Here is a 23,281-nt window from a genome sequence, read left to right on the forward strand (position 1 = left end):
TGACTATTAGGATAAAAAGCAAAGATCAAATGAGTAGTCATGAGTGGTCATAATGACAGCGAAATACAGGGTCAGTATATATGAATCTTCAATAGCTGGCATTAAATACTTTGTCTCAAGATCCGGAATGTGTATAGTCTTCTCCTGAGAGATAAGGGAATCTTGGAATGTCGTGTTCCTGAGGCAGAATCAGTCATTTGACTGGAATATAAGCAACACAGAGTATAAACTTATTTTACTGTTTTTAAAATTAAATTTAAATTTAATTCTATCCTATCCTACCCTATTCTATTCTACTGCCACAGCACCAGGGTTGCATCCCCTGGTACATAATAAGCACTCATTAAATATTTGTTGAAAGAATGGTAATTATAAATACAGTGAATGTTCAGAAAAAAAAAAGTAGATAAATGAAATAGGATCTACCTATCCTGTGGAATGATTTGCAACATTTCCTTTGTAAGGAAAAAGATTAAGTGTTCACATGGAAAGAGCTCAAGATCTATTAAGCGAAATAGTGTGTAAGAGAATGGTATGTTTCGTATGACTGCATTTCTGTAAAAACGAACAAAATATTTATGAATATATATACACGAATGCAGAGAAAACAGGAGTGTAAGAAATATAGTAAAATACTGATGGTGGTTAGATTTGGAGGAGGAAAGTATAACTTCCACATTTAATTCAGGAGTTACAACGGCACTCAGTTTTGACTGAGGAAACAAAATAATTATCAGATGCCAACGTGAGTGTGAATGTGCATAATTTACAAAGGAAATGTTTGAGAACTAGTACATGACTTTAGAAAATGGAGAAGAGACCGGAGGATCTATATAAGATTTCTTTGCAGACAGCACTGCCATGAGCCAGAGGGGAGTGGGGTTGGTAGGAAAGTGCTACAGGAAGTATTCAGGGCAGGGCCTGGGTCTGCAACAAAGTGGATGAGCCGGATAGATAAGCAGGCAGGGTACCGGACCATCGCCCCCTTTCTCCTCCAGCACCAAAGCGAACGGAACTATCTGGGTTCCCAAAACTCGCTGTTTCTAGATTATCTCGCGATGCCTCAGAAAAACCAACACTTGCAGTACTCTCCTGTCTTTATTAAGCGTTTTCGCTCCAAAATATCGTGGCTTCCAAAAAATATCGCGATGCTTCAGCTTTCAATATTTTTGGTGTTAACAGTCCCTGTGAGAAATTTTTAAAAGTCAGTTTTTAATACAGTGAGTTGATAAATTGCTTATGCATATTGCGCTTATCAATACTTTTGTTTTGGAAATTAGGGGAAGGGAAAAAACGGTGTGTCAGAAGTGGGATTCGAACCCACGCCTCCATACGGAGACCAGAATCCCCAATTTAGAGAAGCTTCGCTTGAGTCTGGCGCCTTAGACCACTCGGCCATCCTGACACCCTGCGAAAGGAGCGAGATTTTCTATTGAAATAGACACAAAGAGCAGCGTCTCTGTGACGTATGCTCCGGAGAGAGGTTTACGTCCGGGTCGCCGGGTAACGGTCCGAGAATAAAAGGCCACCTGTGGCCTGAAAAGGAAGACCGCTCATATTTCGGGAGGGAAGGGAAAAAAGAACATCATTTAGCTCAGGTCGCTTGGTGGGTTTTCCAGCCTCTAATCTTTACCAAAATCTTGAGCGTAGTTAGCCTCGCCTAGGCTTTCTTTCTTTTGAAGACAGTGAGGAACATCACCAAAAATGTAGCAAAAGACCCCGATTCTATGGCATGAACCATTTTATCTTCTCTATTAGGTTCCTTTTCGTCCCCAGATCTGCCTTGCCACTCGAGAAGTGTTTGTTTTGGTCTCCGAAAGTGACAGCCGAGGAATAGCCCGAGAAAATCCTTGTAGGGCGCGACAGCTCCCGCCGGTGTAGACTTGACAAGGCCAGTTTCTACCCCAAGGGATTGACCTGTCCCAGGTCCAGAGAAACTCTGGGAGCGACACGCTTGCTTCCTGACCTTCCTGGTCACTCACAGATATTCCGGAGTGAAAGTCTCCATGGCGTCCATTGCCAGGTCGTGGATAAAATGGCGATTTTTAAGGGGGATAGCGGGGGGGAAATGAGGGACGTGCCACATCTCCTGACTCAGACTTTTCCAGCTGTCTCAGCTTTGTGCAAAGTAATCTGAGCTCTGAGTCTGGAAGGTCACATATTTTAATGAAATCCTGAGACTAAAAAATATGAAATCATTCCTCCAACTGGATTGAGAGTCCTTAGGGGTCAGGGAAACTGCGAAAATAACCTTTGTAGGCCCAGTGCCTGCCCAGGACCGTGCCTGGCCTACATGGTAGGAACTCAACAAGTATATTTGACTCACTTGTTTCAACTGCTGTGTTTGGGCTGTGAAGTTCAGACAGTAGAAACATAGATTTGGGAATTTTAAGTAGATTTTGTCCCGATAGGTTACCTTTTGTATTTATTGATACACAAAGGTTTTCCTTTTTCTTTATGTATGGCAAAGGTTAGTTCTCTTTTCTGCATAAAGAGAAATAGTTTTAATTTCGGTAGAACCTGAGATTTCTAGACTCCCTTGGTTTCATATGCTATTTTTGATAGAGAAAATGGAGAGTGAGAACTATAGGGGAAAATAGTTTCCTAATTTCCCTCCCCTCAAGATTTGAGATTTGCTCTATTTTCTTTCATAAGCTATAATTGTCCCAGAAGTGATTCCCGACGAGGCGACTGTAACTTCTTAAAAATTTATAATTTTTTTAAATTGCAAAGTACTGCAATTATCCCATATCGAATGGATATTGTTGAACATAGGATTTTTTTTTTCATTTTGATGAGACATACGCTAAAGAACATCCTTGCATAAATATTTTCAAATATCCATAATTATTTCTATTAGTGGAATCACTAGATTTATCACTAGTTTATCCAGTTTATAAAAATTATTTTTTAAATTTTGGTAGGTGCAGTTTATTTATTTTTATTTATTTATTTTTGGCTGCACTGGGTTGTTGCTGCGTGCGGGAGACTACTCTTCTTGGCGGTGCGCCGACTTCTTATTGCGGTGTTTCTTCTTGTTGCGGAGCACGGGCTCTAAGCACTCCGGCTTCAGTAGTCGCAGCATGCAGGCTGAATAGTTGTAGCTCATGGGCTCTATCTAGAGTGCAGGCTCAGTACTTGTGGTGGGCATGTGGGATCTTCCCAAGCTGGGGCTCAAACCCGTGTATCGCTGTATTAGCAGACGGATTCTTAACCACTGCACAACCAGGGAAGTCCCAAAAAACGACCTTTAATTTCCAACCTTGAAATGAATCTCTTGACTGTTTTATGTGGAAATGTACCTGGGGCAATACTGTCATTTTCATGTATTGCTTGCACAATATGAAATCTAAGCTACTTTATTAATACCCTAGCAAAGTCAGTTCCCCTAGAATAATCTACACTGGTTTGATTGAGCATTCTCATTATTCTTCACAAAGACCTCACATAGAAATTACTCAGCCATAAAATGGAATATTACTCAGCCATAAAAAGAAACGAAATTGAGTTATTTGTAGTGAGGTGGATGGACCTAGAGTCTGTCATACAGCGTGAAGTGAGTCAGAAAAACAAATACCATATGCTAACACATATGTATGGAATCTGAAAAAAAAACAAAAAAATGGTTCTGAAGAACCTAGGGGCAGGACAGGAATAAAGACGCAGACGTAGAGAATGGACTTGAGGACACGGGGAGGGGAAAGGGTAAGCTGGGACGAAGTGAGAGGGTGGCATGGACATATATACACTACCAAATGTAAAATAGATAGCTAGTGGGAAGCAGCCACATAGCACAGGGAGATCAGCTCGGTGCTTTGTGACCTAGAGGGGTGGGATAGGGAGGGTGGGAGAGAGACGCAAGAGGGAGGGGATATGCGGATATATGTATACATATAGCTGATTCACTTTGTTATACAGCAGAAACTAACACACCATTGTAAAGCACTTATACTCCAATAAAGATGTTTAAAAAAATTAAACAAATGGATTGTCAAAAAAAAAAAAAAGAAATTACTGGGTTAAAGGAGGTTCAGGAGTGTAGTGATTTAATTACATGATCAAGTCAAAAGTTATTGCAGGACAAAGTTACTAGGTACCAGCCTCTCAGCCTCAAAAAAAAGCGCACTGAAGAAGAAATGTAGACCTAAGTGTTCAGCTTCTTCTGACTACCGTGGTCCACAATGAGGTCTCCTACAGCACACAATGTTTTACTTATCCGCAAATGGTCTTTTGTCGATCTCCACTTTTTCATGTTATTTTTTCTCCTCTTAATTGACTTTATTAACTTTTCCAAGGACAGGGTCATGTTCTCTTGTATTCTCAATAGTCAAGTTCAGCCGGGGCACAATTAGCACTGGTTAATTGTTTATTTGAATCAAAGAATCATTGTCTCGCATTTGTGAAGAAGCAATCCACCCACCATTGGTACACTAAGCTTTCAAGTTTTGTTTTTTATTTTGCTGAGAGATGTGTGATTTCCATCCATACTTCGGTCAGGATCACAGATAAATGAAGGTATTAACAAATGGATCTATTTACTATATGCTAGCTTTGCTCTTAATTTCTTAGTGCTTTTAAGTGTTGCCTTTAATTGTCATGTGTATTCTCTCATCTTCTCAACTGCATATCCTGGATGGCAGGGGCCATGCCCAGTTCCCTTTCATTCTCTGAACCTGTCCCTTCTAGGCCTTGTCTGCTCCTGGGGAAGATGCTCTTCTGTACCTGCTGGGTCAGTATCAGAAAAAACTAGAGCAGCTGAAGACAAACACAGTTTTCCCGGGGCCGCAAAAGAACAAAAGAATGAGGTGTTGAAGGCCTAATGTGTAATTAACAACTTCAAATTTTCTGAGGAAAGAACCAGAGAGGAGCCAAAGAATGCTACTGGGCTCATGTTTGCCTAAAGGGGTCCATATTGTGACTCAACGAATTCAAATGCTTACCTTTCTGCAGATGAGTAAATTTAGAATCATTTACAAGGTTCATTTAACTTCATTCAAAATGGCAGGTTAAAAAAAAATTGTTTTTAATAACTCAAAACCCACCACCCAAAAGAATCAGATGATAAACAGTACGAAACACGTCCACACACATCCTCCTCTATCCTATCCTCCCACACACCCCATTGGTAACCACAGTCCTTTTATCCATATTATAAAAAGGGTATCGTAAGGTATAGTTTTTTAAGACTTTTTTTTTCACTCAGCATTGTTAAGATTCACTATTGTAGTAGATCCCAGTTCAGACTGGAAGTAGCTTTGCTGAATCCAACAAGGCTGCTTATCACTGCTCCAGGTGCTGCTGTTAATAAAAATTCAAGATGCTGCTCCTAAAGCACTGGGTCTACTGGAGATAAAGCAGACCCAATGTGAGACCCTTTAAGTTAGCCTGGAGACAGCTCCATCAGTCCAGCAGCAAGGACCAGGGAGTATATCCTAGGGGCACATTTTCTTGGACTGGTACAAGCAAAGTGCCCTCTTTGTGGGCTCTATTTTTCCTCCCTGCCCCAATGTACTACATTAAGTGAAACTGGAATGCAATTCTGACTGGGTCTCTTCACCTACTTTTCCAGTCGCAGATCCTGAGTCTAGAGTAGACAGAGTTATTGTTAAAGTCCCAGGACAACAGACTGGCACTCCAAGCCTTCAGTCTCTGCTCTGCCTTCCCATGTGGAAAAGCATAATCCATAGATATTGTGAGGTAGGATATGATGTATATGGTCATGTGTTCCACCTTCAGTATGAATTCTGGCCCTGCTGCTTCCTAGCTGTGCACCTTGGATAAATTACTACCCTCCTTGTGCTTCAGTTTCCTTGTGTAAAATAAAGGCAATAGTACCCATTTTGCAGGGTTGTTATGGGCATTAAATAAGCCCTGGTGCATAAAGCACTTCATATTATGTGCTAAGCACTGCTCTGTATCTGTGTAGTATTTTATATACATACATAATATATGTTATCATATGTATTTATATCTATTGAGAGTATTCAGCAAAAGCTAACCTAGCCTCATGGAAGCCCCTCTCTTTACCTCCTGGTTATTTCTCTTAAAACCTGATGAATAAATGAATGAATTAGGACATACCACCAATTCATGATCTTCAGCCATGAACCACAATGCTGGGTACAGGACTAAGTAAGACCACAAAATCTTGTCTTCTGAGGCCATGTCCAGAAGCAGGAAAGATCCAAATACCCTGGAAAGGAGCTGTTCTCTCAGCCTATCTTTCCTCCTTAGCACGTGGTGACCTCCATGCCCCCAAGGGCTTAGGCTGCTGCTTCTGAGTTGGGAAGCAAGTTCTGGGCTCTCTGATCTACACCAAGCATTGCTGCATTACCCCACTGTTATAAAAAAGGACTTGAAAGAACACTTTCCCAGTGAAGCGACAGGATTAACAAAGCTGTAGGCTGTGGATGTCCAACACTACTTTCCCAGCACCATTAGAAAGTAGTAACATGGTACTGTTTTTATCATCCAGTTGGAAGTAAAATATTGGCCAGAATGGGATTCTGGACCCATATGAACCCAGTCCTACCAAGACCCAGAAGACAACAACAGTGTAAACAACATCCATACTCACTTTATTTTCAAACAGAGGCGCATGTACCCAAAGAGAAGCAGGACTAAGAGCCACTGTGGGAGCTTTCTCAAAGTGATCTGCCTTGGCCTTCTGACCTCAGAACACCTCATGATCCAATGGCCATGGGGATGGAAGGGCCCCTTGATGGTACACATATTAGAAAGGTAAATCCCTGGCACACTGCCCCGGAATCCTTCCAGGGATAGTGTATGACTGACCATCAGTCCACAAGTGTGAGTGGGAAGGGATGTAGGAACAATGGATGGTGCTGGGCAGAAAATTATCCTGGATGACGTGCATCCAGCACCAGGATACATTTTCATTAGAATGAAGGGAGCTGACAAAGCCCTCAAAAAGACAGAAAAGAGCACATTGATTAGAACATTATCTCATAACGGAGGTGGGACCATTTCCCACCATTATTGTAAAATAACAGTAACTAATCAAAACACATATAGACCTCTTTAATGGAGTTAATAAAACTACGGCCAATTGGGAATCAGGGGTAGAGGTACTATTCCCAGGAGGAAAAACTGGGACAAAGGGAGCCATGCTGACAGGACTTTCTAGTCCAGCTCTAGGTTCTTAGAAAGAAGCCCTAGTTCAGAAATGACAGCAAATACCCATGATCACTATGTGGGGCTGAGCCAAGGTGTTAAACATCTTGAATGGCTCTCCGAACCCAAGATTATCCATATTCTTTATCCCCTCCAGTAATGTGTAAGACCAAGAAGTGTGGAACACTGGAGGTGGACATGTGGTTTTTATTTCTGGGCAATCTTAATACTTCTCATTACATCTCACAATTTTCGTGGGAAGGGAGGGGATGGCAGAGAACATGGACATCCTGTCTTGCACTGCAGGGCTCGGAAAGTGGTACGGACATCCAGCTGTGATGGGCAGGAAGTGTCAAGGCAACAGGATGCCTTATGCCTGGGGTAGGAGTATGGTCAATGGCCCTTTTGGCCTGAGTTCACCTCCTCAAGGGGAGGTCTCCATGGAATGACCATGATTCCCAACATGGCCAGAAAACCCATCGATCCCACTCATGGGGCAGATGATCAGAGGAGCTGCACTCTTCCCTCCCGAGTAACTCAGACTGAAGTAGGGCCGGACAGGCCCACAGAAGGTAGCATGAGAGAAAGTAAAGGTGTGACACCTCTCTGTCACGTTGTAGAAGGAGACCTCGCCAGCATCATAGTCCAAGAAAATCCCCACCCGTTGGAGAGGGGTCCGCAGGGGGAGGGCAGTCATTGGGGAGGTAAGAGCCCAGTACTCTTTCCCATACCACAAGGACACTGCCCAGAATCCATTCTGGGGGGCCGAGGTTACTCCGCCTTTTCTGCACACTGAGTCTTCACAGACACCTATGGTCCACTTGGCTTTATCTCCCACCTCTACCTCCCAATAATGTCTCCCAGCGATGAAGCATGGAGAGCCCAAGACACAGGGAAACAGATTGAACCGCTCAGGGTTGTCAGGCAGGTCCTGCTGGAGGTAACTGTACCGCACTTGCCTCAGGTTATCAGAGAGGATCAGGCTGGGGTAGGCCGTGTCTGGATCCAGAGTCACATCCACTGCAGAGGAACAGAAGGGCAGAGGAAGGTCAGCCGAGCGCCAGGAAAGCCCACTCTGAACACACAGCTTTTCTCCTACCCCCTAAGAAGAGAATAAGAGCCCTCCAACAAAGGTACATTCATCTTACACTCAATTACATCCTGAAATTGACATTCCAAAAATTACTGCTTGGATTAGCCAGTTACTTCTTTTAGCTAGGATATATTGAAAGTACTGAAATTTTTACCTCCATTTGCTTTTTCACATCTTAAACCACAATATCCATTATTAAGCTGAATTTGAGGTTTTCTTACATGTATGTCCAATCCCTTAATCTAAGTCTTGGGGACCAGAAGTTTCACAGAATACAGAATTTAGATAAGACAGGGTGTGGTATAGCACTCTACAACCAAATATCAACAGATCTGCTGTGAAACATATGAATGTTCACATTACGTCAGATAAAGACACTAGTCCCACATGCATCTTACAATCATGTGGTGGTTTCCTGTTTTAAAATCACTGGCATATATTCTCTCATTTGCTCTTCATACCTGGTTCAGGAGGAAGATTCCCAAACATTCTCTCTCTGAACCAAAGCTCAGCTAGGTTGACTGATTCCCACAAAAGGCTGATGACAGGCAACTGGTGGAGGTGACCAAGAACCCCAGAGGCTTGGTTTTTGGTTCAAATATCTGTTCACAACAGTTGTCCATTTTTTCCCTCATGTCATGGGTATACCTCATACCTCCAACCAGACATTTAACTCCAAGGATAGGTCAGTGTCTTATGCTCTTTTGTTCCCTCTACAGTATCCTGCGCAACATTAGGAAATGTAAGACATAAGCAAAGTATTCAATTAATACTTGCTGAAAGAATTAAATATGGATTACAGCCAGGGGATATCAATGAAAGAAGACCCATTGTATGTAGAGTCCCTCTGTTCATGAGGAGAATCTCATGAAACAGAAGGCGGTCCTGTGACTGTGGAAAGTACAAACCTCAGTTCTGAGTACCTATGGGGTCACAGATTTTCCCAGTGTCTCTGAACCTGAGGTGAAGGTGATGGTCAAGGAGAGGGAGAGTTTCAACACTTGCTCTGAGGCACAGAGAAGGGATGACAGCAGATTCCTCTTAGACTGTCCCTAGCACTCAGAATAAGAGGTGAGCTCAGTTGTTTTAGAAGGATGACTGCCTTTTGTAAACCACACAATGCCCAAGGCTAAGTGGGTAGAGCAGCATACCAGTGTACCAGCAGTGGCAGTGCTCTACTTTTTGGAAACTGTAGTTTCACCTCTATAATCCTTCATAGCATCTGAGTTTGATTTCCTCCTATTCAAAGGTCCATGGTTTCAGCTCTGAGGCATTTTAGGAGGCAAAGATATTATAAACACATAGAAACAACTGATGTATTTTTGTGATTATTATCATTTTTCATACATGTAACCTAAAGGATCCTAATTTAGGCACTTTCCAAAATCATTCACAATAGTAGTTACGTTGATAAGGATTTTTACTCCTTTTTCCAAATGGTTTTGTCTCCTATCACCCACCTGAGTATAACTGGGCCTCTCTCAATTCTAAAAAACAAAAGAGAAAAGAAGTTACAGAAGTCATCTGAATATTTCCAGGAAATACCTAAGAGACGGAGCTTTGGTTAGTCATCATAAAGCAATGGTTTCCATTAGACACCCCAGAACCCCTGTTGTCAGTCATGCACTGATTTCTTCATACAGTGTATGACTCCATCTTCCAGCCTAGAGCTCAAAGGGAAGAGGGATTGGAAACTTTGGGCAGAAGGATAACCACACGCCCGAGATTGGTAGCATATGGGGCCAAACTGAGCCAAGATTAAGGATTCCACCCTCCAGTGGGCCAGCTGGCTCTGCAGGGGGAGATGGAGGTTCTAAGTCCGCATCATACATAACTCTTGGCTTTCATAAGCAACCTGTTCTAGGGGATGAGTGGTTCAAGTGACATCCACTACCAAGCTGGAGCAAACAAGACCATTTGCAGTAAAATGCATTTACAGTTGAAAAAGCATTTTCACAGATACGTTCTCAGTGAGCCTTTTAAGTGGCAGGAGAAGAGTAGGAAAAATAAATGAGAGTCACATCAAGGAACGTCATGCCTGAGCTTCTGGTATTAAGTGGAGTTTCTCCCTGTTTTGCTTGTGAGCATTCCCTAAGTCTACATTGCTAGATGTGAAAAAAGTATGTATCTGAAAAGATACAATGCAAATAAAGTTTTAGCAAATACAGGAAATTATCAGAATTATGGGGATTTGTAATTTGTACTAAATGAGAAAAGGGATTACCTACATATAAGGATTTCAGATTCTACCAGGCTGCCTAGAATTTTAGCATTTAGTATACAGCCATATGTGCTATATGCTCATATGTGATCATGAGCAGAAAATTTTGTATTAGGAAGAGCATCCCTTAAATACCTTGAACATTTTATTTAATAAACATAAATGTAGGGTTCATTACATGTCAGGCTCCATTCTAAAAGGCTTTAGAAATGGTAACTAATTTAACTTAATCCTTACAACCTTGTGAGGTAAGAGCTACTATCCTCCTCATTTTACAGATGAGGAAATTATAGTGTAGAATCCTTACCAAGTGGCAGAGCTGGGCCCAGGACCCAGGCAGCCGGACTCCTGAATCCCTGTTCCTAACCATTTCCCTCGAGGTGCTGCCTCAATCAGTGCTGCTTGATTCCTCCTGTCCTGGTCAGCACCAGTGCCCACATGCAGCAGAAACTCTATAAATTATAACTACAAATACTAGCTCAAATGAAATGTAGCTAGGATAGTTTCTGTTGATTCTCTTTCTCAATTAAAAATAATTTTAAATAACCAAACTAATTCTGGATTAATTATTGGATTGCATATTTTTCTCCCCCGTTAATGTAGATTAAGAAATGAGTGCATATAGTTAAAAGGCTTCAAATTGAAACAAGAGGCTATTAATTGAAAAAATTAACAAAGCAAAAAGGAAGATGTAAAATATCAGGGGAGGCCAGCCAGTTGGTATCGCGCATTCCCATTTTCCCACACTTTAGTGCAGATGTTCATCTTCCCAGGAAACTTCAATGTCAAAAGCCCATTAAGTAGATAAATTTACCTTGGATTTTCTCCATATCTGACTGCATTTTTTCTAAGGGGAGAAAAGAAGATGTTTAGCTTGCATCCCATTATCTGGCTGGAAAATACATCCTCTCAGGCAATATAGTTATTGAGAGCATAAACCCTCATGGATCCCTCTTCTCACATTACCTGTGAACTGCTTTAGACTCTCAGTCAAGAACAGACACTTCTGGGCAAAAATGTGGATTTTCTCTTGCAGATCTGGAGGTGTGATCCAGGGTTCAGGGATCCTGATTCTTTCAGCCCTAAGTTTAAAAAAAAAAAACAACAAAAAAACAAGTGAATCCCTCCCCCAACTCCACAACCTTTCAGGGTCCAGGACAAACCTGGGCTAAACTGGCCAACACAGGTGGACAGTCTTTAAAAGCAGCCACTCTAGCCTTTTTCCTATTCTCCTTCTAGACTATGATCCTCTGGACCAGAATAGGAGAGACATCTTATTCACCTTCTTATTCCCCCACAGTACTAGCTCCTGGCTTTTCACATGGCATGTCCTCAAAGATTTACTGAATTAAACTGAATATAAGCCTGACCTTGCCAGAAAGCACTAGATTACATGATAAAGTCCTTGATATTTGTGGTGGGCAATGACCCATAATCCTCAGGTTCCCAAATATGGCGAGAATGACATCTTCAGACAGACAGGTACTCTCTGGACAATACCCAGTTACCCACCACCCCCCTCAAGGGGTCTATGGCAAAGACTGGCTGCTAGTTGCCCACCCAATATGCCTTCTCCCATCTTCCAAATTTTACTGGGTTCATGCCTGACTGGTCTAAATTTGACCTTGTGACTGAGTTCTGGCCAATGAGAGGTAAGAAGTATCTTGTGGTAATTTGAGAAGTCTGCTTAAAAAGGAATGTGGGGCTTCCCTGGCGGCTCAGCAGTTAAGAATCCGCCTGCCAATGCTAGGGGACACGGGTTCGAGTCCTGGTCCGGGAAGATCCCACATGCCACGGAGCAACTAAGCCCATGCGCCACAACTACTGAGCCTGCGCTCTAGAGCCCGCGAGCCACAACTACTGAAGCCCGCGTGCCTAGAGCCCGTGCTCCACAACAAGAGAAGCCACTGCAATGAGAAGCCCGTGCACCGCAACGAAGAGTAGCCCCTGCTCGCCGTAACTAGAGAAAGCCCGCGCGCAGCAACAAAGACCCAATGCAGCCAAAAATAAATAAATAAATTTATTTTTTTTTTAAAAAGGTTTCTGGTTATATAAAAAAATAAAATAATAAAATAAAATAAAAAGGTATGTGATGTGACTTATCTTCTTCCTACTGGTTAGCATTCTAGGAACTATCTTGGACTGTAAGAATGAGGACTGTATCTTACAGATGGCAGAAGGGTAGATGGAAAGAAACCTCAGAGTCTGATGATCACTGGAGCCACCAGACCAGCCCTGGGCTACCTACTTGCACATTTTTTAATGGTGACAAAATTTTAAAATTATGTTTAACCCTTAAGCCAATGAAATTTTGGGTTTCCTAACTCAGAGAGCCAAACCCAAACCTTAACGTCCCCAAATGCTAGAATCTAAAGGATCTATCTCCCTGTTAGTGCAGAGCTAGACTGGTACCAAAAAGTAAAAGTAGCAGTAAAAGTGAAGGGAGTATTTGTTGGGGTCACTTGGCAGGGACTAGTACAAGTTCCAGCTCATCACCATCCCATCTCAGCAGCTCTCAAAAAGCTCAGTTCTATCAACAGTTCTGTCCACATAGCCCTCCCAGCCATCCTACCCCATCTATGTGCCACCCCCACCCCGTAATCAAGCTGCATTTCCTCTGGAGGGTTTTCACCCTTCAGGGTTTTAATTAGCTTCAAAGTTCAGTTCCCTCAAAGTCAGGCTCCGCCCCAGTAGGCACCAAACATTATGCCCCCAAGGGCTATCCCATTTGTCCTTGCCATCCAACCCTGAAAACATAATTTAATCTTGGCTTCTTGCACATTCTGGGCTTCTCCTGCTCGGTCATGTCCCAACTCCCAGGTAGCTCTTCCTCACTTTTCATCTGATGATACAGTACAGAAATAATGAGAACAAGAGCCAGAATCCAGGTAACTCATAACTCATTATATAACTCTGAGCTGGTCTCACTTTTCTTAGACCATATTTTCCCCATTACAGAAAAAAGAGAGAGTCAGAAACAGAGACACAGAGAGAAAGAGATAACAAAAAGGAAAGGATTCTGAAATGTTTAGGAAACAAAAACTATAAAATACCCTTGCACTTTGCCCAAGTCCCTGTAAGTCTCTACCCTCTCCATAGAAGTGTCCTCATAAACCGCCAGCACCCTCCCAAATGGACCCCCTACTCCACCCCTTACCCTCATAATTTGTCAATAATTCCTGAGTTTTATTGAGAAAAGCTGCACTTCATCTAGTTATTTGCACACTAGTGACTTGGTTCAGGGACAGGCAGGACATGTGTCAATTTGGTAAGATGTCCTCAGGCTCTGGGCTCCTTCCAGAATTTCTAAGTATAAGGGAAAATCTTTTCAGGCTTGATTTAGCACGGGGGAGAGAGAAAACTGTACCTGTTCAACGTGTCTCCGATGTCCTATAAGAGAAAGGAAAAGGGTAAGCATGAGAAATCATTCCTAACTTCCATTTTCTCTCACAGATGTTTGCTGAAAACCCAACTATGGGGTGGCTCTCTTGGGAGAAACCAGGGAGACAAGGAGTACAACACACAGTCCAGGAGCTAAAAACCGGGCAGAGGAAACTGGGATGCACACTATTTGCTATCCTAGCACTTCCTGAGCTCTCCTCCTGCACACTGGTCAAGGATCTCAAGATTTCAAATTTACTGACTCAAGCATCCCACGCTCGGACCACAACTGCCTGCCTGTCTAGCTTGATTTCTTTGACTTATTACTGTGAAATCATTTCAAATACATAGAAAAGCTGCTAGTACAAAGAGCTCCTGTATACTCTTTTTCCCAGACATATTTATCTTTAGGATCATTTGAGAGGTCATTGTTTATATTATATCCCTGTACCCCTTTATGATTCTGCACCTCCTAAGAGCAAGTACATTTTCTTTTATAACTATAGTACAGTTATCAAACTCAGGAAGCTGAATATTGATACATTTGTATAATCGACAATCCATAACCTAATTTAACTGTCTTATTAATATTCTTTACAGCTACTCCCCTCCCCACTCAGGTATTCCAGGATCGTTCATTGCATTTTTATGATGACATGTGTCTATAATCTGGAGTGGCTCTTGTCTTTTGTTGACACATTGCCTTAACACTAGCTAATTATTTTGTAGAATATCTCTCCATTTGGGTTTCCCAGATATTGCCGTCATGATTAAACTAAAGTGCACTATCTTTTTTTTTTTTTTTACTTCATTTATTTATTTATTATTTATTTTTGGCTGTGTTGGGTCTTTGCTGCGCGCAGGCTTTCTTTAGTTGCAGCGAGTGGAGGTTACTCTTTGTTGTGGTGCGCGGGCTTCTCATTGCGGTGGCTTCTCCTGTTGCGGAGCACAGGCTCTAGGCGAGCGGGCTCGGTAGTTGTGGCGCACGGGCTTAGTTGCTCCGCGGCATGTGGGATCTTCCCAGACCAGGGCTCGAACGCGTGTCCCCTGCATTGGCAGGCGGATTCTTAACCACTGCGCCACCAGGGAAGCCCCTTACAAACAAGTTTTTAAAAATTCAGAAGAGATTGCAAACTGACATGGTTTCCTGGTTCCTTCTGCTAACCCAAACTGGGATATATGATAGATATGTGAAAGAAATTGGTGGATGTCAGAAACTAATATTTTTTAAGTGTGAGAAATCCTTTGGAATATAGAAGTTAGCTGAGTCCTGTTACCTTGAGGAAAACAGAACCCTAAAGAAAGAGGTTTGAAGGCCAGGGCTAGAGGATAAGCTGGCCCTCAAACATGAGAGGATCCTTGCCTCCTTCATCACTAAGAGCAAAAGCAAGTCCTCAAGCTGTATCATCTTCAACTAGTGTACGCTGTTTGCTTCTAAATAAACATGATATTCACTTGTCCCTTATTGGTGATATTTTATAGCTACTATTTTTCCTTTTGTAATTAACAAGTAATCTAAAAGTGATACTTTGAAATTATGTTAATATGCCAGTCCCTATCGAACTCCCCCTCCCCTTAGATTTAGCATCTGTCGATAATTATTGTCTAAATTAACTTTTAATATGATAGTTGCGAAATGATCATTTTCTACCTGCAAAATTCCTTCTAGCGCTTCCCTGGTGGTGCAGTGGTTAAGGATCCGCTTCCCAATGCAGGGGTCACCGTTCGATCCCTGGTCTGACAAGATCCCACATGCCACGGAGCAACTAAGCCCGTGCGCCGCAACTACTGCCACAACTACTGAAGCCCACGCGCCTAGAGCCCATGTGCTGTAACAAGCCACTGCAATTAGAAGCCCGCGCACCGCAACAAAGAGTAGCCCCTGCTCGCAGCAACTAGAGAGAGCCCACGTGCAACAACGAAGACCCAACGCAGCCAAAAATAAATAAATAAATTTTAAAAATTCCTTCTACATTACTTAGTCAACATTCTACTGGAAGGAAGAATTTTCCCTTATTTATTATTAGTATGGACCCATCAATTCGTACTTTATTCAATGGGTTATAATCCATCACTGTTCTTATTTATATTGGTGCTCAAAATATCCGAAATTTGGCCACAGAGTGTCTGTCACTTTCTCGTATCTCCTCTCATCACATTCTCCCCATTCCCATTATTTTCTGATTTATCCTTCCAGTCTTTCCTTTGCAAAAATAAACAGATACATGTATTTTCCAATTATCTCATCTTTCTTACACAAAAAGTAGCACACTCTATATTTTGCACTTTGATTTTTTTCACTTACCAATATATTATAGAAACCACTCTGTATCAGTTCATAGGTATATTGCTTTTTCTTTTTTTACAGTTGCCTAATATTCCTGTGTGTATGTGTGTGTACCTACGTACAATGTTAAATACAGGTAGACAATAGTGAACATCTTGCCCTCTTCCTGACCTCAGTGGGAATGCTCTAATTTTCCCCCATTAAGTAAGATTCAGCTTACTTTTCAAATGACTACTACCATGACCCCTCTTCCCCATAGAGTCCACAACCCCTCTTTTTTCTCTACTTTTCCTTATCATCCAGTTTTGTTTTTTAAATAAATATATTTATTTATTTATTTTTGGCTGTGTTGGGTTTTCGTTGCTGCACGTGGGCTTTCTCTAGTTTTGGCAAGTGGCGTCTACTCTTTATTGCGGTGCGCGGGCTTCTCATTGCTGCGGAGCACAGGCTCTAGGCGCACAGGCTTCAGCAGTTGTGGCATGCGGGCTCAGTAGTTGTGGCTCACGGGCTCTAGAGCACAGGCTCAGTAGTTGTGGCGCACGGGTTTAGTTGCAGTTGCTCCACGGCATGTGGGATCTTCCCGGACCAGGGCTCGAACCCGTGTGCCCTGCAGGCGGATTCTTAACCACTGCGCCACCAGGGAAGTCCCTATCATCCAGTTTTGATTTCACGGTCCATGTGTTCAAAAATATTCTCACAAATACCTTCTACCTTAAAAAAATGGGCAAACCCATAAAGATACATAGCAAATTAGTGGTTGCCACTGGGTAGAAAGGAATGAAGAGTGACTGTTTAATGGGTACGAGGTCTCCTTTCGAGGTAATGAAAGTGTTCTGGAATTACACAGCTGTGATGGTTGCACAACACTGAGTTTACTAAATGTACTAAGTTGTACACTTTGAAATGATTAAAATGGTGAATTTAGGTTATGTATATTTTATCACAATCAGAAAACAAAAAACCAAAAAACAACAAAACAAAAACCTCAAATTTTGCAAAGCCCTAATCCTGGATGAGCCCAACTACCTGCTCTCCGTATGCCTGGCACCAGAGCAGTCACAGTCAGAAAAAGCAGGGACAAGAAAAAGGTCACACAACTGGGCAGACAAGTCCCAGTATAAACTGACGTTCACTGACCAAGTAATTCTAATACATCTCACAAACCAGATGGCTTTCCCATACTCTGAAACAATAATTTCAGAACTTTCCCACATTCTTCAAAGCTCATATTTTCTCTAACGCCTGCTCAGTGGGAGCAGATGGTCCTGCTTTCTAACTTCAAAAGAGAATAAGAGCCAACGGGGGACTTCCCTGGTGGCGCAGGGGTTAATCCGCCTTCCAAAGGCGGGGACTCGGGTTCAAGCCCTGGTCCGGGAAGATCCCACAGGCCGCGGAGCAACTGCAGCTAAGCCCGTGCGCCACAACTACTGAGCCTGCGCTCTACAGCCCGCGAGCCACAACTACTGAGCCTGCGCTCTACAGCCCGCGAGCCACAGCTACTGAAGCCGTGTACCTAGAGCCCGTGCTCTGCAACAAAGAGAAGTCACCACAATGAGAAGCCCGCACACCGCAACGAAGAGTAGCCCCCGCTCGCTGCAACTAGAGAAAGCCCAGGCGCAGCAATGAAGACACAACGCAGCCAAAATAAATAAATAAATAAATAAATAAAATTTACTTAAAAAAAAAAAGCCAACTGGTTTTAGCTACCAAAGTGCACAACCTGCCTGCATCTACCTGCCCCCACGGTCCTTTCTTCCCATACAACAGAGGATCTTCCAAAACTAAGTCCCACACATATGCTTTAGTTATCTTTCCCTTCTGCCTTCTCAGAAACAGCACATTAGTGATTAGTTCATCCTTATAGCTTCAGTAATTTTCTTCACCTGAATCCTTACAACATAGGTGCTCCTTTCCACATTTTCTTTTAAAATATGTTTAGCTAGTTTCTTTAAGCATCCCCTCCCCATAAAGCCCCACAATCCTACCTCATCTCCAAGTATTTTTTTTAATATCTCCTTCACAGTCTTACTTCTTGAAATAGTCATTTACTCTTCCAGTTTCCATTCACCCTCTGTCACCACAACTCTCCCTCATGCGGCTCCTGACCAAATTATTCCACTGTGGTAGATTATCAATGATTATCTGAGATGAAAATCATTGAGATGATAATGATTATTATCAAGATTATCAATGATGCCCATGTTTTTAAACCAAATGGATCTCAGCCCTTATATTATTTCACCTCAACTGCATTAGATTCTGTTGTCCACTCCCTCCTTCCTGAAACATTCTTCCTCCCTGGCCACATTCTCTGGTCAATTGTTCCCTTTGCAAGCTCTTCCTTCTCTCCCTGGCAATTAAATATTGGTGTTAGTTAAGGCTCAAGATTAAGACTTCTCGTTTTAATCTAAAGCCAGGAGTCAGTGAACTTCTTCTAAGGAAAAGGCCATACAGTCTCTGTCACAACTTTTCAACTCTGCTGCAACAGACAATACGTAAGTGAATGGGCGTGGCTATGTTCCAATAAAAAGTATGGATAATGAAATTCAAATTTTATTTAATTTCACATATCATGAAATAACATCCTTCTGATTTTTTCCCAACCATTCAAAACTGTAAAAAGCATACTTAGCTTGCAGGACATACAAAAACAGGTGGTGGGCCATAATTTGCTGACCCTAACCCTATCCTATCAGCCCCTTTTTAATGGCATATATCAACACCAATGATACTTGTTTGCTCACTTCTTTATCATATGATCTCAACATTAGAATTTAAATTTCAGGAGAGCTTATTCACCACTTAATTCAGGTGCCTAGACTAGTGCCTGACCCAGAATAGACAATTCATATGCACTGAATGAACAAATGACAGTCAGGCATCAGCTCATTTCCAGTGGTCTTCCTGGGTTGGGTGTATTGCAGTTTTATCACCTGCATTACCAAGACTAAATCACAAGACTGCTTGGGCTGACCACTCCCGCTCAAGCGTTTCTTTGTTTTGTGGCTGTGGTAATGCACACATACATGTTAAAATTACAGGATAACTGGAGTGAGGAAGGTCTTTAAATGGCATGTGGGCCAAACCCCTCATTACATAATGAGTAGATGAGGTCACTGAGGCCCAGAGAGGTCGAGAGCCTGTGATCAGGCTACTTATCAGTGCAGGACAGGCCTGGGCATTAGGCCTCCCTTTTGCCCTTTCCATGAGACAGTGCAACTGACTGACCCAAGCTGTGTCAACCAGGTCCTCTATTGTACATTTCCCCTCCAACGTGCCCAATAGAGAGCTTGGCAAGTCCCTGCTACTCCCCCAGAGTTGGCAAGGCAGTAGGGGGTCCTGGATACTGCTTGGCAAAGAGAGAAGGGAGACCTTTTAGCAGGAGCTGTCTTGGCAGGGCGCGCTAAGCCTTACCTGCAGGAGCTCCCTGGTGGGCTGCTGCTGCTTCTCTTCCAGCTGGGCGATCAGGTTGCTGAGGTGGGAGATGTTGCAAGAGAACTGAGTGATGGCACCATTGATACTGTTGTAGATGGCCAAGTCTAGCTCCTCCAGACGGGCCAGGAGGCGATACTCATGCTCCTTCAAGGAATGATACAGCTGCTCAAACTCCCAAACGATCTTCTCCCTCTCCATCTGGGTCAGGCTCTGTGTGGATGACAGGGAAGGGCAGTGAAGAGAGGAAAGGCTACTTCTAGAGCCCTTCCTATTTCTCCCCCGGCTATCCACCCCAAGACCTCATCATTTCATTCAGGTATGCTATTTACTGTGCAACAGTGATGCACACGCACCTTGTTTATAAATCCTTTTCATGAGCTTATACTTCTCCTGAGTGGGACAAGTCTTTCAATGCATAAACAATACAATATAATCTTAGAAATGAAAGAGTCCTTAAAGCTCAACTAATTCAGTGCTTTGCAAAGAGAATGCCATTGGCACCCTGGTGGGGGGACAATTCTGCCTGCATGGGACTGTTCTTTGCATTGCAGGACATTTAGCATCCTTGCCCAACCCTCCCCAATCACTCCAACCAAACACCCACACACCACTGGAGAGGAGGAGAGGGCAGTACTCACCTCGCTGAAGAACCAAAAGTCTAGTCCAATCTACCTATTTCACAGATGAGGAAACTGAGGCCTAGAGAGGCTGTATTACTCTCTCCATCTATTCAATTGGCTACTGACAGAGCCCAGAAGTATGTCCAGGTGCCCTGATTCTCAAAGAAGGGCTGTTTCCGCCCTTTGACAATCCCCCCACAGAGGACACAGTGGTGTGCTTAAATGATTTAAGTCCACTCAGGCTCACTAGAAGATTCTCCTTCCATCAGACCTATTTTCAAGCAAAGGGAGCTGAGGTCTCAGTGGATTTTGTGAGCAGAACAAGTGGTGGGATCTTACGGCATCACGGGAATAAGTTCCCAGTCCAAAAGTTCTTTACTACACCCTGGCCAGGACCGACAGAATTTCTCACAAGATGGTGCTAGGCACTACTAGTCTAATAAGAGTTTGCTTTTCAGATGCAAATACCTCTAATGGATGGGAATTTGTAATATTTTATTTATTGTTCAAAAGATGCTTAAACACTTAGATGGTAGACATATAAGTATATATTATAAAAGTCTCTATTTTTTTTTCCAGAACAAACCCCCCCAAATATCCCTATCACAAATTAGCACATGAGTCACTTGCTAAGGCTTTGGGAGACGAGGGGAAGGGAACAAACTGAAAAGTTCAGAACTGAACTGTCAAGAAAAGGAACATTCCAGCAAGAAGCAACAGTCGGGCTTACAGAAAGCCACTGTCAGCAACTGTCTGCAGAATGGTACAAAAGGAGGCTAACTGTGCCCAAGAATTTCACCTGCATTAGCTTTGTCAGGGATCAACCTTGATCTGCACAAAGCTAGCAGATGACACTTTTGATAGGTCAGATCTCTAGGGGTTCTAAACTCAGCTATTCCATCCTTTCCCCCAAAAATGTGGGAATCCCTTGGTTCTCCAGGTGAATTCCCAACTGCCATATAAGGTTGTTCCACCCACACCTAGAAGTTCTGGGCGACCTGACTGCACAAGGTTAAGGGGAGTTTAACAGCCTTACAAAAAAAAGAGAGTGACCGGCAGAACTGATATTACCTGTGAATTCCAAAGAACCTTACCAAGAGCTCAGCTCGTGCCTGTTCCCCCTGTGCCCGACGCCTCTTCTTTAAGTCTTTCACTCTTTTTAGGTGGTCCAGCTGGTTCTGGATTTGCTCCTAAGAAAAGCAAAAACAGGTGGGCAGTTCAAGATTAGGCAGACCATAGCATCAATATGGCTATTCTGCTTATCACACGTGCAACCCACATTCCTGATGCCAAGTTCCTGGTTAGAGCCTATCCTTGGACCACACTGCCATCACCAGGGCACAGGGGTCACCAGACCTCTCCTTTGGTAGTTTGTATCTTAAATGGTGGGTCACCTACCTGCCCTTGGAAGGATACTGCATGGCTTAGTGGAAAGGTGAATGGACTAGGAGGCTTTAAGTTGTCGCTCTTTCACAGACGCGTACTGAGAAAATGAGTTAACTTCTCTTATTTTCCTCTGGTGTGACATGGGCAAACACCACCTTCTCAACCTACTAGAGGGTTATCACCAGTGTGAGTAAAAGAATATTTTGGAAAGCACCATAAATGTTAAGTGAATAATTTTGCATGAATGTACTCACATTTAAACATGTACATAATTGTGTACATATTCCTGCAGTCCTCAAACACACAGATCATGCACTCCTTGAATGTTGCCTTACAACTGTTTTATATTTAATACTTTGTTTCCACGTTATTGTTTAGCTGTGCCAGTCTGTTGGTTCAAGAGTTCACAAAGGGATCCACACATCATTTTATTTCACTCAATCTTCATAACTGTGTTATCTCCTATGAGTCTCACGGTGGTTAAATGACTTAGGTAGTAAGGAGCTCGTTCTTTTCCGTGAGCTTCTAGAAGAGGACGGAGCACAGGGAAGTGCTGGGGAATGGAGAGGTGATGGGCCTCTGCTTGATGTGTATACAGCCAGTTAACGTCCGACTATGTTTTGTTTCAGATCATCTAGGAGCCGACAGGAGTGCGAGCGTCTCTGAAGCTTGTCGTTGTGGACGTGGTTTTACGCATATCTTTTATACCGTCAAGAGGGGTCTCCATGGGCCGTCTTTATGTATAATGTGCCCGTGAGCGGGTAAACATAGAGGCACATAAGGAAATGAGAGTGGGGGTGGGGAGACTTCTGGCTTCCTCACCAGCTACAGGTTTTCCTCCCAAATCTGAGTGCCGAGGCTCTGGAGCGGACAGAGAGGAAATGACGGCTGTGAACCACACGTCCGGCTCAGCCATTTTCTAGGCGGAAAAAAGGAAGCCCCTTTGGCTCTCTCCTCCCTTTGTCCGACTCGCGCTCCGGCCCCTCCCCGCCCCGCACGCCCGGCCCTCACCTTGAAGCCCTCCACCGCCTCCTCGAGCGGCAGCACGCTGTGGCCGCGGTGCTCGCGGGAGCGGTCGCACACCACGCAGATGGGCATCTGGTCCTCCTCGCAGTACAGCTTCAGGGGCTCGCGGTGTTTCTCGCACACGCCCATCTCGCCTCCGGGCCCCGACGGCCGCTCGGTGCGCAACTGCTTCACCAGCTGGGTCACGTTGGCCAGGTGCCGGTTGGGCCGCATGTGCCGCTGCGGGAAGGTCTCCCGGCACTGGGGGCACGACACATTGGTCTCCGCCGCGCCCCAGCAGCGGGCGAGGCAGGCGCAACAGATGTTGTGGCCGCAGTCGAGCATCATGGGCTCGACAAAGTACTGCAGGCACACGGGGCAGGTGGTCTCCTGCTGTAAGCACTCGGCCACGCTCCCGGAGGCCATGGCGCGGGCCCGCGGGGGCGCACGGGCATGGGCCCCGGCGCCCAGCCCTGCGCGGAGCCCAGCTGTACCGCGCTCCCTCCCGTTCGCTGCTTCTGGGCGGCGCCGGGAGGCGAGCCCGGCTGACGGAGGGCGGCTCCTCCCCGGCCCTGATCCCAGACGCGCCCGCGCGCTGGAACCCGGCGCCGCTGCGCCCGGCTGAGGGAACGTGGGGATATTGCGACCCCACCTAGCCCAGCGGCTATGCGAGGGGGCAGCTGGTCGGGCGCCGCCGGTTGGACTCGCAGAGCCAGGCG

At 43.9% G+C, this 23,281-nt stretch overlaps 1 protein-coding gene and 1 non-coding gene across 2 annotated transcripts; both read right to left on the reverse strand.

The window, feature by feature from the left end:
• Positions 1–1,299: 1,299 nt before the first annotated feature.
• On the reverse strand, positions 1,300–1,405 carry TRNAL-CAA (transfer RNA leucine (anticodon CAA)). The gene is made up of 2 exons: positions 1,368–1,405; positions 1,300–1,345 (listed from the first exon to the last, which is right to left on the reverse strand). It is a non-coding gene; the product is annotated as a tRNA-Leu (tRNA).
• Positions 1,406–6,557: 5,152 nt separating this feature from the next.
• On the reverse strand, positions 6,558–23,281 carry TRIM27 (tripartite motif containing 27). The gene is made up of 8 exons (XM_059938156.1): positions 22,569–23,281; positions 21,266–21,361; positions 19,531–19,761; positions 13,816–13,838; positions 11,415–11,530; positions 11,263–11,295; positions 9,688–9,714; positions 6,558–8,154 (listed from the first exon to the last, which is right to left on the reverse strand). The coding sequence occupies exons 1-8, from the start codon at positions 22,986–22,988 to the stop codon at positions 7,559–7,561; spliced, it is 1,542 nt and encodes a 513-aa protein (XP_059794139.1). The 5' UTR covers positions 22,989–23,281; the 3' UTR covers positions 6,558–7,558.

This window comes from Balaenoptera ricei, chromosome 11 (assembly GCF_028023285.1).
Source record: "Balaenoptera ricei isolate mBalRic1 chromosome 11, mBalRic1.hap2, whole genome shotgun sequence".
Taxonomy (NCBI): domain Eukaryota; kingdom Metazoa; phylum Chordata; class Mammalia; order Artiodactyla; family Balaenopteridae; genus Balaenoptera; species Balaenoptera ricei.

Coding starts and splice junctions, on each gene's coding strand:
- TRIM27 (XM_059938156.1), bottom strand. CDS start 22,988: ATGGCCTCCGGGAGCGTGGCCGAGTGCTTACAGCAGGAGACCACCTGC. Junction 21,362..22,568: donor AGGCGGTGGAGGGCTTCAAG/GTGAGGGCCGGG, acceptor TGCTTTTCTTAG/GAGCAAATCCAGAACCAGCT. Junction 9,715..11,262: donor AGATATGGAGAAAATCCAAG/GTAAATTTATCT, acceptor TTTGTTTTTTAG/AATTGAGAGAGGCCCAGTTA.